This window comes from Rosa rugosa, chromosome 4, assembly GCF_958449725.1.
Source record: "Rosa rugosa chromosome 4, drRosRugo1.1, whole genome shotgun sequence".
NCBI lineage: Eukaryota > Viridiplantae > Streptophyta > Magnoliopsida > Rosales > Rosaceae > Rosa > Rosa rugosa.
Genome location: NC_084823.1, coordinates 56896531 through 56914298, shown reverse-complemented (window position 1 = coordinate 56914298; position 17768 = coordinate 56896531). Strand labels below are relative to the sequence as shown.

Sequence of the window (17768 nt, the reverse complement as noted above, 5' to 3'; positions counted from 1 at the left end):
AGAGGTCACAATTAACGTAGATAAGAATTAACTAGATCAACTAACTAGTTTTTTTTTTTTTTTTTTTTTTTTTTGAGAAAATAAGAAATTCCATTAATCCGAAATATTACAATGATGGAGATGACACTGTAAAATCCCAACTACTCCAACAAGAGAAGAGGACCTACTCATACCCCTACTATAAAACCGGCGGTTACAGATACCATGAGCAGATAGGGGCTAAACTCTAACCACATGAATAACCTTTTCTTCCGGGCTACAACCGATCAACTTTTTCCAGTAGTCCCGATCGATACATCGATCCTTACAACCAATCTCAAGAAGAGACTAATCCCCTTCCACACCATATACCAATGCCGCCAGTATACGTGCAAGGACATCTCCCCGTTACTTTGACAACAAGAAAACATCAAAATTAAAACAGCTAGTCCCTGGAGATGACACTATAACAATGGCACAACCAATAGGGAAGACCACCAAAACCCTCGCTCAAAAGAGGAGGGACTTATTAAAACAAACCAAATACCAAAACATAAAAACCTAATAAAACAAAGTACTAAGCTATGTTGAACCACTTCCATCTTCCTCACCATTGACAACAAACCGCCGGCAAGCCACCATGAGTGTAGCCAAATGAGCGCGCCCCACCAGATCAACTAACTAGCTAGGAGAACCGCAAGGCATGTAATTAACTAAACGAATTAATTAGTTTAATAAAAGAATTGATTATTAGAGTAAGTTGACTGAATTGGAATGGTGGTTTCTTGCTGGGTTAGTCCCTATTCATGTGGTAATTAACTTACTGACGAAGTGTAAAAAGGGAAATTTGTATATTTATTATTTGTACAATTAATTTTACTTGCAAGTTTGGGTAACTGGATGTACCATCCGTTGATCAACGTACGTACTTATACATATCTCAACCTTATCCATATGTTACGTTTATTTTGTACATTAATTAACCATCAGTCCAATAGTACACCTCAGCCTTGTACTATCAGAACTTTGTAATATATTAATTTGTAGAAACTTAGAAAGATCACGGGGGACTTGGACATTTCTTTTCTCTTTTTTTATTTTCTTTTTTTGTAACAGTTCCATTTTACCCGCTAGTATCTAATCTGTGTTTTTAACCAACCATAGGTATTTCTTCAGATGGAATATTCACATGAACATAGAGTTCCATCAGTTAGCTACCAAGTCTCTATATATCCTTGTATAAGTTTCGCATATAACTAAGAATGGACTAACTCCGAAACTGGGATATTCTTGGCCACATTAATCGCACTTCTGCCTTATCTGAAGTTCCACTTGCAATAGAAAATAGCAGCAAAGCTTTGGTTTTCATGAATAAACTATATAATATCTTCTGTTCATTACTTGCTCCAATCCTTTTCATAAAAAACAAAATAAAAATTCTCTGCTGCTTGCTACAAATGTTATCCAGAAGTTTCTCTTCTTTATTTGGCCAATGTGTTATCCATTCAAGGCCAGATTTTGCCATAGGTAGGTCCACAATTAAACTCAGAGCTAGCCTCGAACAGTTTGGAAATCAATTCCCTAGGGGATTTATGTTAAAAGACATTTTGCTTTTAGTAACAGTAATTATCAACTTTAATCTATATATCACCTTTGATTATGTAGAATGAATTAACTTTCTCCACAATCATGACTCGTACGTTGAGTCACAGTGTCAAATAACCTTCTATCTGGTTTGATGATTTCAATTGATATAACCTCCGGCCTCCATCAGTTTACCTATCTAATTTAAAAACCTGCCCATATTCTCCATCTGTATTCCTCCTCTTTATAACGAACAAAAAGAGCTATGTATTTTTTTTTTTGGCAGTAAAAGAGCTATGTATTTGAACCTATTAATATTAATGCAAAGGTCAGCATTAATTTTTACATTTGACTGGCTAACTAGCTATGACTATTAATTAATCTTTGAATTGCAGTAGTAACTAAAGAATTACAGTGACCATGGAAGGCCTATTGTGAGATCAAGATTCAAGTCAGGCAAAGTACAACTTGTGTTGCTTTCGGGGCCGGAACTTGTGGAATCCAACAATGGATCCTGCGAATCGTCTTCATCATCGTTATTTGCTTGTGAATTCGCTGATTTACATGGATGATTAACCTTGTCGAGGCAAATATTGTGTCCTATGCGATGGTTGTTGGGGTCAATTCCCAAATGCATAAGCTTTCTCCTCAGATGAGTATTCCAGTAATTCTTCACTTCATTGTCGGTCCGGCCGGGCAATCTTCCAGCAATTAGTGACCACCTATTTCATTTTTACAAGTAATTAATTAACTACAATTATACATGTGGTTAATAAATGAAAAACACTAACGTATTAGAAATTAGAAAGAAGACGAAGAAAGATAGAAAGGGGAAATAGTCTACAATTAATTAATTTGTGAATATACCAAAGACCACATTTAGGGTTATCTGAGTGGTGAACATTACAGTATACAAATTCTTAGCAGAAGTAATTATTATGCTAATTTTTGAACCATCATTTTCCTTTTATTCAATATGGCATGAATTGCCTGGGGCTCAATATATATGAGAATATTTTCATTTATTTCGTATTTTGTGCTTCAATTTTTTTAGATTCTTGCCAATGCATAAGCTCCAATGAGAAAAATTGTGAGACTTAGTTAAAAAGAATATAGAATTCCTAATTTTTCATCTTATCAAAATATTCCTTTTTTATTTTGCCCCTGGAATTTTCAGAAAAGCTACTATATATAGCATATAAAAAAAATGTCGCAGTACCTGTTCCCAAGAAGTGCATGGAGCTTGATGATGAGGTCCTCTTCATCTTCACCAAAGTTGCCACGTTTCAGGTCTGGCCTTAGATAATTTACCCACCTCAGTCTGCAACTCTTTCCACAACGAAGCAACCCTGCACCATTATTCAGACCATTCTATTAGAAACATTAACTGGGATTTCTGATTAATTAGCGTCATATTTTCAAGCAATAACTCTTAAACCTGCCGGAATTAGAGAAACTAAAGTGTACTTATTATGTTTTTTGGTTCATAATAATTAAGAGTCCAGAAATGTTCGTATATGAAAAATTAGTACCTGCAGCGACCGGAAGAGAGCGCCAGCTTCCTTCGCCATGTTTTTGAATGTATTTAGTGAGCTTCTCATCTTCTTGCTTCGACCATGCTCCTTTATTGGTCGTCTTCTTCTCACAGCAAGGTTTCCTCATTGATAAAAAAACTTACAGCTAGCGCGCTAGAAAAGTCTCAGACAGATGAATAAAGAGAGAAAGACTTAGCAGAGCAGAACAGAGAGAGAAACTGATCAAGAAGCCCAGGTGATGAGGTGTAGAGCAGTATGTATATAGGTACAGAATATAAGTTTTTAAAATATTAACTAACAGAGTTTTCATGCTGCGCTTGACTTACAGTTGTGAAATATAACTGCACATCACCTATCCAAGGGTTTGGTGCGTCACTGTGTCCGGTACGTACCATGATAACCTAAATACTTCTTTTGTTCCTTTTCTTTTCTGAAAACTTTTGTTCTTAATTTTCCTTAATAAAAATTTTATTGGAATTGTGTAATGTACCCGATACATCTGTACATAGGTGTTTGCTATATATTTATTTGTGGAAGTTAAATCTCAAACTCTTAGATATTAAACTCTAAATTCATATGAACATAAAGTGTATTTCAATTAATCTCGAAAAACTGACTGACAGTGTGTCTTATACAACCTAATCTCTTCACTAAGCATGATTCTGCAAGTTTTCTAATTCTCTTTATAGCCAATTACTCTCTCCATTTCGTATTTATTTTAGCATGCATCAGAGGCATGTATTTTGTTTTGCCAATAATCATTCTCTTACTTGGACAATCTAATTGAAGACATTGTAAATTTGTAGTCCACACTTTGATTCGATATTTTCTCGTTTATGGTAGAGTTTACCGGTTGTTGGAACTTGGAAGCTTCAAAACTCATCCGGGAAGAGCTCCAATTCCGCTATAATCTTTTTTTCTCCATAATATTGACTTTTCTTTTCGAAAAATAAAAAAAGTATAAGCTAACGCTCGCAAAATGTTGGTTTAAAGTCCAAGTCATCTGTTAACTAGTTGACAAAAACCTAATACGTACCTTCGTTTTGATGAGTTGACAAGTCATTCAGGCAAAGGTAGGAACCATTGGAATCGATCGAGTTGAATGGTAGATTTACAGGTGAGTCGTTTTGGGGAATTTTTGATAGATAGAGATACAGGACCACATGCCTTTCTCAGTTTCTCCTCCTGTCTATACTATTGCATGGCAAGACTAGACTGTATCTAACACCTTTTTTCAGTACGAATGACTTCTTTTCAAGAAGGTCAACATAAATTTGAGGAAACTGCTCCAAACCTAAGATTGAAAATCAGTGACATTCAAAATTTAAGGTTTAGAATACCCATGAAATATCAGAACTAGAATATATATATATATATATATATATATATATATATATATATATATATATAGGAAACAAAAGATTAAAATAGCCCAGGTAAGCCCTAGCTAAAACATTTTGATATTCATCGGTTTTCACAGTCATATATATTACTTTATTATTACTGCACGTACAGGTCTAAAGTCGACAAACAATTTACTGCAAAACATATTTACGATGTGCATTTGAATATTTAGCAGACTAGAGTTGGTGGAGATCAGAAAAGAGTTGACTGCATGATGCTTGACTGTTAGATTTGAAGGGATCGATTTTCCCCTCCTCCTCCATCTCCTTCCCTTTTTTTTCCTGATGTATATGTTTCTCTGGAATCGTCGCGTTCACGCCGTAAGTCCTTTAATTCTAGCTTTTTCACACAATTCTAACACCGAAGAAGATGGATGGCCCGAACAATATGTCAAGAATATGGTCCGTGTTCATGCTAATATCAACTGTAGTGTACCAGATTACCGATGCATTGGAAATACCGGTAATATCAAAACTCCTAACAAATTCAAACCTAATCATTTGAATGACAATATGGTAGAGACTTCTTGCTTTAGTGGTAGAGCTTATATACTTAGAGACAAGTTATGATACTGTGATGTTTACAATACACTGATTTTACATCTATTTGAACAAAAATTACAATTTATATGAATCAAAATTACAATATTGAGAACAAAATTACTACATTCGTTTACACAATTTACATGTAGTTATACTAAAATTACAATATTGACAATAAATTTGTTCAAAATTTGTAACAAAGTCGTAGTGGTGTAATTACCATTAATAGAACTAAGATTACACAAAATAGGACTCAAGTTACCACAATGACAATAAATTTGTTGTCACATTTATAAATGTGAGTATGACATTTAATTGAAAAATGATCCTGTTCAATATATTTCATGAGCCAGGAAGATCGAGCCTCTAACGATAAGAAAAGTATGTCCACATACTTGGACAATAAACTCATCAGTCGCACGTGCAGCAACATTTCAACCATGTAGATGATAATGTACCTCACGATATATTTAATTGCCAATATAATTTTAGCCTTCATCAGCAACAAGGATCCCATCACCGGCGAAGGAAAGTTCTTGCTTTTTCAAAAGGAGCACAGTACATCATCGATGACATAGAAACTTAAATTCTATTTACCATGATATGGTCTGATTAATACGTCATGAAAATCTTCCACTATGTCTGGGATGCTGATTGATGTTTCTTTTTGGTAAAAATGATGATTTGATGTTTATTGTTTAGGGAAGTGGAGATACAAAACTGACAAATGCATTTGCAGATGTATTGTATATTTCACAAAAACAGTAAAGTCAAAAGTAGCATAAAAGAGTCGGAATATAACCTTTTTTTTTTGAAATATAGAGTTCAGTATGACCTTGGTTTGTAGATAAGAATAGTACAAAAGAATTGACTACTCTATTTAGACAATGAAAGCGCAGAGTAGTCTATGGTAATAAAATCACCTCGCTTCGTAGGCACTATATTTTATTTAACATCAAACGCCGAGCACGCAATTGTGGTACGTTGAAGTTAAATACTTCTATAAAGGCTCATAGAGACACTTATACTAGCATAGACATTATTCTAAATAAACAAAACTAGGCGATCACTAAGAAAAAAACCGAACAAAAATAGCAAAAGAAAAGGATTAAGCAGTAGGCCCAAAAGCCCACAACCTAAACCCTTCCCTTCCTACTCAAATTGGGAAGACAAACGAGACTAGGGTTGAGTTGAACCAGGCCCATAAGCCTAGCCCACCGTCCTCCACCTCCTCGTCACCACGACGGATCACTAGTTGCTTCGGCACTCCCACGGTCGGACCCGCCTCCAGACCATGACGAGCACCTCCACGCTCCAAACAAGATTGCACACCCCTGCAATCAAAATCGCTGCTCGCCGCTGCAACCCAGAATCGGCGTCAGACCAGGCAACCAAACGACAACCTCTGATCCAAAAGAATCAGATCTGCTGCTTCAAACTAGACAGCCGACTCCCGATCTGCAATTGATCGGGATCCAACAACCACGAACCCAACACAGATTTCACCTGCCCTCCAGGGGCGGCCCTGAATTTTTAGGGGCTCTAGGCAAAAAACAAATTGGGGCTCCCCATCTTCAAATATATTCACAATTTTTTTTTCTTCCTCATTCACTGGAAGATTTGGTTCTTCCATACCACCACTATCATTTATAGGCTGGCTAAGATCATCCTTTTCATTGGCATTAAGACCTTGACTTAGTTCTGCACTCTCATTTTCATTCATTAACTGATCATGTTCTTCAACATCCTTCTCATTCTCATTCTCATTCTCACGTATATTTGCATCAGCTGAAGTCTGTGCTTGTTTATTATTTGTGTTGATCGAATTACTTAATAAGAGATCCGGCCTGAAACTTAACTAATCCATCTCTCTTTTGCTTCTCTTTTCTTTTTTGAGCACCAGAAGGATATTTTCTAATTGGAGCCATGATATTATAACCTGCAAAAGACAAAAATTTAGCCTAATCAACAAAAATATTCTTCTGCACACTAAGCAACTTATTTTGGTCCCCCAAAAAGCTTCAAAATTTAGCATATATGACTAAAATATGATGACTATATACCAAAGAAGGCTGATCATATATTCATGATATATGTAAAATAAGAGTGCTAGCTTTGTCGTCTGTGCAAACAAAAAAAAAAAAAATTCTAGCTTGCATCACTGATACCACTACAGCAGCACTAGTACCAGTTACCATCATTCCATTTACAATTAACAAGGAATCCATGATGCACTTATATCATAATTAGTTATGACACTACTAGAATAATGTCATTAGACATCGCCACTATTAAATCGGTCAGGATCGCACCTGATGTTAAAAATCGTGCTAACATCAGTTTGTGAAAAAACCGATTTCTATTGTTATTATAGACATCAGTCACAAACTGAAACGATGAGAAAGGTTTCGTTGGAAATTTTTTTAAAAACGCGGAGGGACTAACTTTAAAAAATTTGAGAACGCGGGGACTAAAATTTCATTCCCCCCCCCCCCCCCCCCACACTTAGTATTTTTTTCCGCTTTCTCTAAAATTTCGAACCGTAGCTAATAACGATCGACTCTCACCTCATTCTCCAAGCTGACCTGCATCGAGTCTCGACCTCCTTCTCCAAGCTGACCTGCGTCGACTCCCGACCTCATTCTCCAACCTAAGCCTACTGGAGCCGCCTCCAACCTGACCCCGAGTCCTCGACCTCGCTCTCTGACCCCGAGTTCCCCTGCCTCGCTCTGACCCCGAGTCCCCCCGATCTAGTTTTCCAGACCTCGAGCTTGAGATCCGATCTGACCTCGAGCTTATTAGCCGACCTGAGCTTGTCATTCTCCAACGTCTAGTCTCGTAGGTCCTCTCTCTCTCTCTCTCTCTTCTCTTGGTTACCACCAATACTGATTTTCTGTCCGGTTTTGATCTAAATTAGTTCAGTCTTTTTTGTTTAATTATTGTGTATTTGAGTTGGGCTTGTCTTTGAATGGCTTAAATGTGTGGTATTTTGAGCTGGTGCATGTTGATTGTGTTTGATTTTAGTTCTTGCACATGTTGGCTGTCAATCTGCAGAGGAAGATCGTAGATTGAAGGTTTTCAAGAAGGAGTGGTTTGAAGGCAAGGACTGTCTTGACATTGGCTGCTATTCTGGGGTTATCACTATACAAATCGGTAGTTATTCTTGCTTATAATGATCATCATTGTGTGTTATGAGTTTATTAGCTATGGTTTATTGTAATTTTCCTCTTCTTCTAGTTAAATGGAAAGAAGAGCATCAATCTGAGTATTTGATTGTCCATTCTGTTCTTTTTGTCCTTCTGAATTCTCATGCATTGGTTTGTTGCTTTTGTTATAGTGGTTTGATGTTGTTCTTTGGTTTTCATTGTAGTTGTTTGATGCTGTTCTGCATCTACCTGGGAGGAGTACTGCTGTCGTCTTTGAGTTTTGGATAATAGGATTTTGAATAGAGACAAGCAGAGAGGATATTTAGTTTTTGGGGTAAGTTGAGGATTTTGGTGTTGTTTATTTTGATGTTTACGTTATCTCATCACATGCACACACCTTGATGGAAGTAAACTGAAAGGGTAATTACTAATTTGAATGTTGGCTTCTGCTCTATTCATTGATCTTTTAGTGGTCAATAACAATCAGTTAGGAACATTTGGTTTTGTTATGAACCTTGATGTTGGATATGAACAGAAAGAAAGAAGAAGAAAAGCTATGTCTGGGAAATAGATACATTTCAGTTTTCAAACACTGCCACTCCATGACTTGATAAGCATGGCAGAAATGGTTTCAACATGGGATTTGTTGTTGTCATCTATGATTGTGACTGCTGACCTTGAAGTAGTCTGTTCTGCTAAGTCCTGTAGTCTCTATTGCTTTCATTCTGGTGTTCTGCATTTCTATTTTTCCTTTTCAGCCACAATTTATTATCTGCTTTTTATTGGTTGGGCATGAACAAAATATAGTCAATTGGAATGTCTGCTACTAAGAAAGCTTTGACAATACATCAGTGTTTCACAAATGTTTTCCTGTTTGTCTTCTTTTGTTGTTTTTCATTTTTGTTTCAGATGGTGGCAATATCTAATATATTGAATGCAGGGATATCCATTTAAGTCTTAACTTCTTAATAGCAGACTTAAACTCTAGTTTATGCTTGTAGTTGGATTTCATCGCTACATTCTTGAAAATTTCATCAGTGACACTTTGGAGGGTGTGACTGTACGGGAAGTGGAGCAGCAGTTTGATCCAAAATTTGATGAGGTCTGTTGTTTAAGATAGCAATTGTTCACATGGGTAGATGACATTCTACATGAAATCTTCCTAAGAGAGTTTAATTTACTGATTCCAGGCTCGAGCAGTAGTAGAAGGCCAGATCATGTCTTTGCGAGGTCATGCAGAAAGATATGGAGTGCCTTCTCCTCCAAAACGATTGATAGCAACTGGTAGTTCATCAGTGAATCGTGCCTTCCTGTACATTGCAGCGTGTGTATTTGGATGCGAGTTGTACACAGTTCGTAGATCTGGTAAGCACTGTACATCCTGTGGTGTCAGCTCCTCTTTTCTAGTTAATTACCAAATTCTTTTACGTCTGAGTCTTGAATACTCAACAAAGCCAAATTCTGTGATACATAAGTACTAAAACCACACCAGAAAAAAAAAAAAAAAAAAAAAAAAAAAAAAGTATGAAACAGTGAACTAGATGGATGCTCTATTTGATACTGGTGTCCTGCTTTAAAAGGTTTAAGTTTTGCTTGATGTATTAAAATCAATATAACTTAATAGTTTTGTTTCTTTCTACCCCTCTACAGATTCAGTTTCTCTTGGAGCTGCATTGAGGGCTGTTCATGGTTGGCTATGCAGCGCAAAAGGTACTTTTGTGGGAAAGATCCAAACTTGAACGATGAGAGTCGTGAATTGTGATCTGGGTTTCTGGGCTTTGTGGCTGTAGAAGATCCACCAAGACTAGACTTCTGATATTTCTGAGGTTTGGTATTACGTGATATGAGATGTGAGTGATAAATTTATATATAGTTGAAGACGTCAGGAATGTAAAGCACGTGACTTTGGGTTGTGTTGGGCACGAGAAAGCCAAAACCCATTTTTGAGGAGTACCGACTTGGCGATTAGACATTAGAGAGCTGTCGACGTAGGAAGACCAGAGACGCGAACCTTTGTTTAGCTTTTTTAATGGCGTACTCTGATTGATATTCTAATTCTGATTTTGGTTTTGAGAGGAATAGGCATCTTCTTCACCATGGCTCGGAGGAAGTTGATTCTTCACCGTTTGACGGCGCACTTTGGCGGTCAAATTAGGCAGAACCAGAGGCTTCTCAGCTCTCATTTTTATTCCTTTACGGCGTTGGAAGAAGCCCCTTCCTCTTCTTCTTCTTCCTCCTCGCCGAACTTGGACGGCGTTTACATGACGGACACTTGTGTTCAGGTGCTCTTTCTTTCTCTCTGTTTCAGAATTGATGTGTGGGGCTTTGTTGGGTTCTCTTTTCTTGTTGTGAATTTGGGGTTTTTGAGATGGTATGGTAATCCAGTGTTTAGGGTTTGTGAAAAGGTTTCAGTTTGCTTCCTTTTGTGTGCTAAGAAGACCAATGCCAGGAATTGAACAGATGAATTCGATGTCTGCATACTAGTTTTAGTTTTGAATTGATTATATTATGCTAGATTCTACATAGAGCATCCATTTTCTGGTGTGCTTTTAAGAAATTGAGATTTTGCATCCCAGTTCTATTGGTGTTGTTATATGCTATATCTTCTTGGTTGTTTCTCATAATGAAAGCAACTACTTACAAGGAGAGATTTTACATAGAGCTGTAGAAACCGGACCGTTGAAATGGTTCCAAGTGTTTATCTACTCTGCAGAAAAATCATTAGTGGGTTGCGTTAATCATTAGTTGTCTGGGACTTTCTAGTGGATGAATCTCTTCATGTACCGATTTTTTAAGACACTAATGAGCCGAAAAGTTTTATTCTAGAAGTTGATGGCATTGCCATTTCTGATTTTTTTTTTTTTTTGTCATGAAATGTTTATGGCAACCTTGTCGTTAGGGAATTTTAAGGGAGTGTTGTTTAACATTGTCACGTTTTTGGGTTTCTGATGCTTATATTGTGAGTTTGCAACATGAATTTTCACAAGTTTAATTTTTTGCCTCTTGTAGTGGGCGGTAAAGGATCGGAAAGGGTATACCCAACAACAACTTGACGAGGTCCGCATTGAAGTAGCCGACTACTTACAGACTCTGCTGTAGGTTCTGACCAGTTTCTTGATTTTGAGTTAGGCTAGCTTTTAATTAACTTTTTTGTAGCAATTATGAACAAACAAGAATACTAATTGCTAGGCTAGCCTTGTAGTATATAGGTGCATGAATTGGGGTTTTATTTTGCCCATTTTGTAAACTGTTAAGGATGATGAATGTCGGATATAATACCCCAATTTGCAATTTATAATCACAGTTCTATTTTGTGGACATCATCCTCTTTATAGAATGTGATGTCTAGATATAAAGTTGAAATCAGTTTTAGCCATAAAAACTGATGTCCAGTAATACAGATACATCAGTTCCAAAATGAAAATCGATGTTACTAAAATATCCAGACATCGGTTCATTGTCAAAAACGATATACTACCGAGTGCCAGACATCAGTTCCGAAATGAAAACCGATGTTACTAAAAAATCCAGACATCGGTTCATTGTAAAAAACGATATACTACCGAGTGCCAGACATCAGTTCCGAAATGAAAATCGATGTTACTAAAATATCCAGACATCGATTTTTGAATAGAAACGATGTGCAATAGATTATTAACATCGTTTTTTCGTTACACACTGATGTTAATATAAGTAAATATATCGGTATATGTGGCAGATTACGCTTCAAAATCATTAAGAACAAGAAATGTTTATGAGAACCGATGTCTGTAACAGTATTACTCATCGGTTCTTAAATCAATAACGATGTTAAAACGCAAACTTGTGTTATATAATCTATATTTGTTTAAGCTTTAAATACAATAAAATGTGGGTTTAACAATAGTAAAACATGCAAGTTTGTTATCATTTAAACCTATTTACATCGGTTTATAATAAGGAACCGATGTCTACCCGAATACTAGACATCGGCTAAAAACCGATGTTTGCATTTTCCGGATCTTTCTCATCACCCACAAAGACATCGGTTGGGTTTTTGTTTCTCATCGGTTTTTGACCGATGTCTGGGGCTATAATTCTAGTAGTGTGATCTCTATAACTCTATTAGTTCAAACGAATCAAATAAGGAAAAAAAGTAAAGAAAATAGACACAAAATCTTAATCATTGATTCATTGAAAAATATTTGAATTTGCAAAGAATAATTACAGACTTACCCAGCGAAATTGCTGTGTTAGACTCAAAAATCCTTCTTGCCAATTCCCAAATCTGCCAGAAATTCAGAAAAATCATTAAAAAACAATGAACAGACGAAGAGCAAGAAAATCAAAATTATAATTGCAGATGATGATGATTGTTGGCGATGATGAAATTGAGACTTTGATGATGAATTACCTGTTAGGTTTGAGATGTGAGAATTTGGGATTCTGGAGAAGTGGAGATTGTTAGTTTTATATGAAAAACAGAGAGAAAACAAACTTGTATTGAGAAATAGAGTTCTGATACTCAGAGAAAGAATTGCTGCTGCAGAATGGCAGATGCAGTACTTATGCTATGTGAGAATGCACAGATGCAAGCCACGTGTTATCTAACTAACGATCAGGATTGAAAAGCTAATGGTGCCTTAACGGGTAGAACAAGACGGCGAGTCTGACCGAGTAGCCGCGTCAAAGAAGAAGTAAAGAACGACAATATATCAATCTAATATATCTCCAATTTTTTTTTACACACACACACACACACACACACACATATATATATATATATAACTTGATTTAATTTCAGGGCTCGTGAAAGTTGGGGGCCATAGGCACAAGCTTGCTGGGCCTATACCTAGGGCCGGCCGTGCTGCCCTCAATGACACGACCAACGCACCTCCACCAACCACAGCCCGTCAAACACCGTGCGTCGACGCTGAACTTAGCGTGAGGAGCCGCGGGCGAAGCTACGGTTGCTTTCGCTCTCCCTCTTGGACATTACATATATTGATATTTACCAGTCGGAGTCTAGCTTAGTTAGCTAGATATGTTAATATATACTAATAATGATAGGCATACGTACAGTATTAAAAAAAAAAATTGATCATACTTGATGCAGGAGCATATGGGCCAACATCAAATGCATTATTCTGTTATTTTATATTTTATTATTTAGATATTTTTAGGGTATCATTTTACATTTAATTTAGGATTTACATTTAATTAGCTTTCCATTTTAGCTTAAGTCTACTTATTCTCCAAGTATTGTAAACCCTATAAATATGGGTAATGTAATCGTTGTTAGATGGCTTATAGTTTATGAATAATATCAGTTTATTTTCGGCATGGATTTGCCATTCTCTACGAGTTTGCTACTCCTTATTTCTGGTGTCTGTTGAGTGACTGTTGGAGGCCTGTGTTCGATACCTCATCCCCATCAATTGGTATCAGAGCTTTGGCAAGAGCTTGGTGGATTCCATGTCTCAGGTCGGGCGAAGAAGGGGAGGCTTTCGAATGGAGGATCGTGACATCAACAACGACATGGCTGAAATCAAAAGGATGCTTCAGAAACTTGCGGTACGTATTGATCGCATCGAAGCTCGACGACGGAGTCGTAAGAGTTCCGACAGGGAGAGAGACGTTACCACCTATCATCAACGTGTTGATCGCATCGAAACTTTCTACCAAGATGGTGACGGTTCCGACGGGGAGATATGCGTTGGCTCTGATACCAATTTATGGGGATGAGGTATCGAACACAGGCCTCCAACAGTCACTCAACAGACACCAGAAATAAGGAGTAGCAAACTCGTAGAGAATGGCAAATCCATGCCGAAAATAAACTGATATTATTCATAAACTATAAGCCATCTAACAACGATTACATTACCCATATTTATAGGGTTTACAATACTTGGAGAATAAGTAGACTTAAGCCAAAATGGAAAGCTAATTAAATGTAAATCCTAAATTAAATGTAAAATGATACCCTAAAAATATCTAAATAATAAAATATAAAATAACAGAATAATGCATTTGATGTTATTGATGGGGATGAGGTATCGAACACAGGCCTCCAACAGTCACTCAACAGACACCATAAATAAGGAGTAGCAAACTCGTAGAGAATGGCAAATCCATGCCGAAAATAAACTGATATTATTCATAAACTATAAGCCATCTAACAACGATTACATTACCCATATTTATAGGGTTTACAATACTTGGAGAATAAGTACACTTAAGCTAAAATGGAAAGCTAATTAAATGTAAATCCTAAATTAAATGTAAAATGATACCCTAAAAATATCTAAATAATAAAATATAAAATAACAGAATAATGCATTTGATGTTGGCCCAATTCATAATTGTGCTCCGTTGTGTGAGTCAAATGAAGAGGGACATAGTACTTTCAACTATTCCGGTTGTAAGTCCACTATCTTTAATTTTTCATTTGGTGAGGAAGTATTTTTAGAAAAAGAAAAAAATAATTTCATGAGTTTTGATATACCACCAAAGTATGATTGTTATGAAGATTATGAAGTTTGTGATGGTGGTGTGGAGGACCAAAGGAAAAATGAATTTGTTCCTAGAAATTGTGATGATGAAGACGACATTAAAGCCGCAATCAAGTCAATATTGTCGAAAGATATTGAGCATAAATTTGTTGATTTTGTTGGAGTTAATGCATTCATTATGCATATTCCCAAAGAATTAGTTAATCTTGTCACTCAGATAAAAGATGGTGAGAAAAATTTTGGGATTGCGAAGTTAATGTCGGAGAGAAAATTTATGGGGTCAAGGATAATCATTTATTCCAAATATCTATTTGTTTGGAAAGGAAGGATTCAATTGCAAGTTAAAGGTTCAACAAAAGATCTGAAGCAATGGAAGACTTTGTCAGGATTTCTTCAATCAATGGCTCGAATTTGAGGGCGAATTCTTTCCAACCAGGGGAGTCTGATGCAGGAGCATATGGGCCAACATCAAATGCATTATTCTGTTATTTTATATTTTATTATTTAGATATTTTTAGGGTATCATTTTACATTTAATTTAGGATTTACATTTAATTAGCTTTCCATTTTAGCTTAAGTCTACTTATTCTCCAAGTATTGTAAACCCTATAAATATGGGTAATGTAATCGTTGTTAGATGGCTTATAGTTTATGAATAATATCAGTTTATTTTCGGCATAGATTTGCCATTCTCTACGAGTTTGCTACTCCTTATTTCTGGTGTCTGTTGAGTGACTGTTGGAGGCCTGTGTTCGATACCTCATCCCCATCAATACTCTTGATCTTGAACAGTAGGTTTAATAGTTTGAAAATCGGTTGTGACATTGATGCATGCTTTATGATGAGCCTTGAGCCTAGTTAGTGACTTAGGGCTAGATTATTTCTAGCTAGAAACTCTCTCTCTCTCTCTCCCTCCCAGTAGTTGTGCCAAGTCTAATTTCTTCAAATGATTACATATATACTAAAGTCTATACCTTCAAGTTCTAATTAGATGTATTAATCTGAGCTTAATTAATTTGAAGCATTAGTTTCAGGTTTCAGCTAGTTAGCTAAACTCCAATTCAAACAGTTTAGAGTTTTTTGGGATGACTTGGTTGAAGTCAATTTAATTTATATCAATCTCATCTTCTCGTTAGTAAAATATAAACTACTGACCTTATGTACATATCGATGATGATAAAGTAATATGGGGTTCATATCCAAAACCAATTGGCAATGGATGGAGTGACCCAAACCCTTATAAACCCATAGGCAATGTCCCATTTTTCCCATGTGGGATGTATATATTCTCAACACTCCCCCGCACGTGTGGCAAATTTTCAAGCCATACACGTGGACAACTTTGGGTGACGTGGAGCCCGTGTGGCCGTTAGGCATGCACACGTGGGTAACCTGGCTTTGATACCATGATAAAGTAATCTGGGGTTCACATCCAAAACCAATTGGCAATGGATGGAGTGACCCAAACCCTTATAAACTCATAGGCAAAGTCCCATTTTTCCCATGTGGGATGTATATATTCTCAACAGATGAAACAATCCTTCAATTTTGTGCTTCGCATTGCCAGTTTATGAATGGCAACATATATAGGAGAATAATTTGTAGATAATTTATTATTTCGGGTACTAATTTCACTAAACTAGACAGGGTTTTAATTAGTTAAATTAATTAAGCTAGATTTTTCATGTATAAGTGGTCGTGGTCTAGTTGGCCGCTAGCATGCCATGTCTTTCCTTCTCGATCACTTCGTTAGTTTTGTTTAGGAAAAATTAGGAGTGTGCGGGCGCTTTTCTTGTTCAAGCATGTCTTCGTGTCGTTTATTTCAATGAGGATACTCAATCATTTATGAGTTTAAGTAAAGAAAATATGGGTACCATTTTTACTTTCTATATATAGGATGAACTAATTAGTTACATTCAAATTATCTCTAGCCAGATATACCGGAGCTCGCATTCTGATCTGCTGCTAGCTGATATATATCTATATGTAGGGTATAACATCGACGAGGCAATAGTGGGTAACTTGGATAAGGTAATGCAGGTAATTAAGATATGAGCATGCATGCATATAGGTAAGTAGGATGTGATTTGTGATAACTAATAAATAGCATATACTAAGTTATAGGAGTATGTTAGGCCGAAAATAATTTAGGATTAAGCTAGGTCAACATTCGATATCCTTCAATGTAAAAAAAAAAAAAAAATTAACATGCTCGATATTATGTTAAACAAAATAAAGTTTGACTAATTCACATATACTATTACTAATTTCTTGTCACCTTTATATACACACCCCTAATCACTTAATACACATCCCTATTATTTTATATTTCAAATTAGATTTTGTAGGTAGGTTAAATGACCAAAACATACATCTATGCATTAGAAGAAGAAAAAATAGTCATGGATGTAGGGTATAACATCGACATAGTTAGAAAAAATAGTCATGGATGTGGTCAAAAAAAAAAAAAATAGACATATTTTCCTTATATTATTCTATTTATGTATAAATAGTTAGATAAACACAACAAATTTCTATACATGGCCTCCCAATTTTTATTCTTGTCAGTTAGAAACTATCTAATTTAATTTTTTCCTTAAATAAATTGTAATTAGATGAGGTTAGAGACCATAATATTTAGAATTTCAAAATCAATGGCATTAAATATTTTTAAAACATATCGCTTTACTCCCATTTTTTAGTTAATTTCCTTTTTTGTTCTAAGAGTTATGATTAATCAATTTATTTTCTAATATTAAACATCACAGGTGAAAAAACTTTGTAATTGTTAATTTGTTTGGCCCTTCTAATGACAACTATTTAGTTCCGCCACTATGGAGAAACTACTGGTATAGTTTTGGTTGAATGTTCAACTCATAATTTTATACTTTTTTTTTTTTTGACTTTGTCAAAGGGAACCCAAAGGCTTTCTAGGCCCAAGATAAACCCCTTCGGCGCATGTGAAATGCTCCAACTATGCATTGCAGTACAGTGCCTGGCCATTTTGACAGCTTCGGGGTTCGAACCTAGGTTGGAGAGCACACCCAACTAGGCAAAAACCACTAGGCCACTTGCAGTGGTTTA

The 17768-nt window shown here is 36.1% G+C and overlaps 2 protein-coding genes and 1 long non-coding RNA gene across 4 annotated transcripts; 2 read left to right on the top strand and 1 right to left on the bottom strand.

Moving 5' to 3' along the window:
* Positions 1–1858: 1858 nt before the first annotated feature.
* LOC133707447 (myb-related protein 308-like) lies at positions 1859–3353 on the bottom strand. Its single transcript, XM_062133018.1, has 3 exons — positions 3096–3353; positions 2783–2912; positions 1859–2285 (listed from the first exon to the last, which is right to left on the bottom strand). The coding sequence occupies exons 1-3, from the start codon at positions 3223–3225 to the stop codon at positions 1973–1975; spliced, it is 573 nt and encodes a 190-aa protein (XP_061989002.1). The 5' UTR covers positions 3226–3353; the 3' UTR covers positions 1859–1972.
* Positions 3354–7629: 4276 nt separating this feature from the next.
* Positions 7630–8524, top strand: LOC133743448 (uncharacterized). The gene is made up of 3 exons (XR_009863102.1): positions 7630–7882; positions 8099–8197; positions 8415–8524. It is a non-coding gene; the product is annotated as an uncharacterized LOC133743448 (long non-coding RNA).
* A 691-nt stretch (positions 8525–9215) lies between these two features.
* Positions 9216–11503, top strand: LOC133707061 (xylulose kinase 2-like). 2 transcript variants are annotated; one of them, XM_062132598.1, is made up of 3 exons: positions 9216–9555; positions 9841–9900; positions 11200–11503. In XM_062132598.1, exons 1-3 carry the CDS (start codon positions 9408–9410, stop codon positions 11241–11243), a joined length of 252 nt encoding a protein of 83 aa, XP_061988582.1. In that variant the 5' UTR covers positions 9216–9407; the 3' UTR covers positions 11244–11503. The 2 variants fall into 2 exon arrangements, with proteins under 2 accessions (XP_061988582.1, XP_061988581.1); XM_062132597.1 differs by lacking the exons at positions 9216–9555; positions 9841–9900 and adding an exon at positions 10166–10472.
* The last annotated feature ends 6265 nt before the right edge of the window (positions 11504–17768 follow it).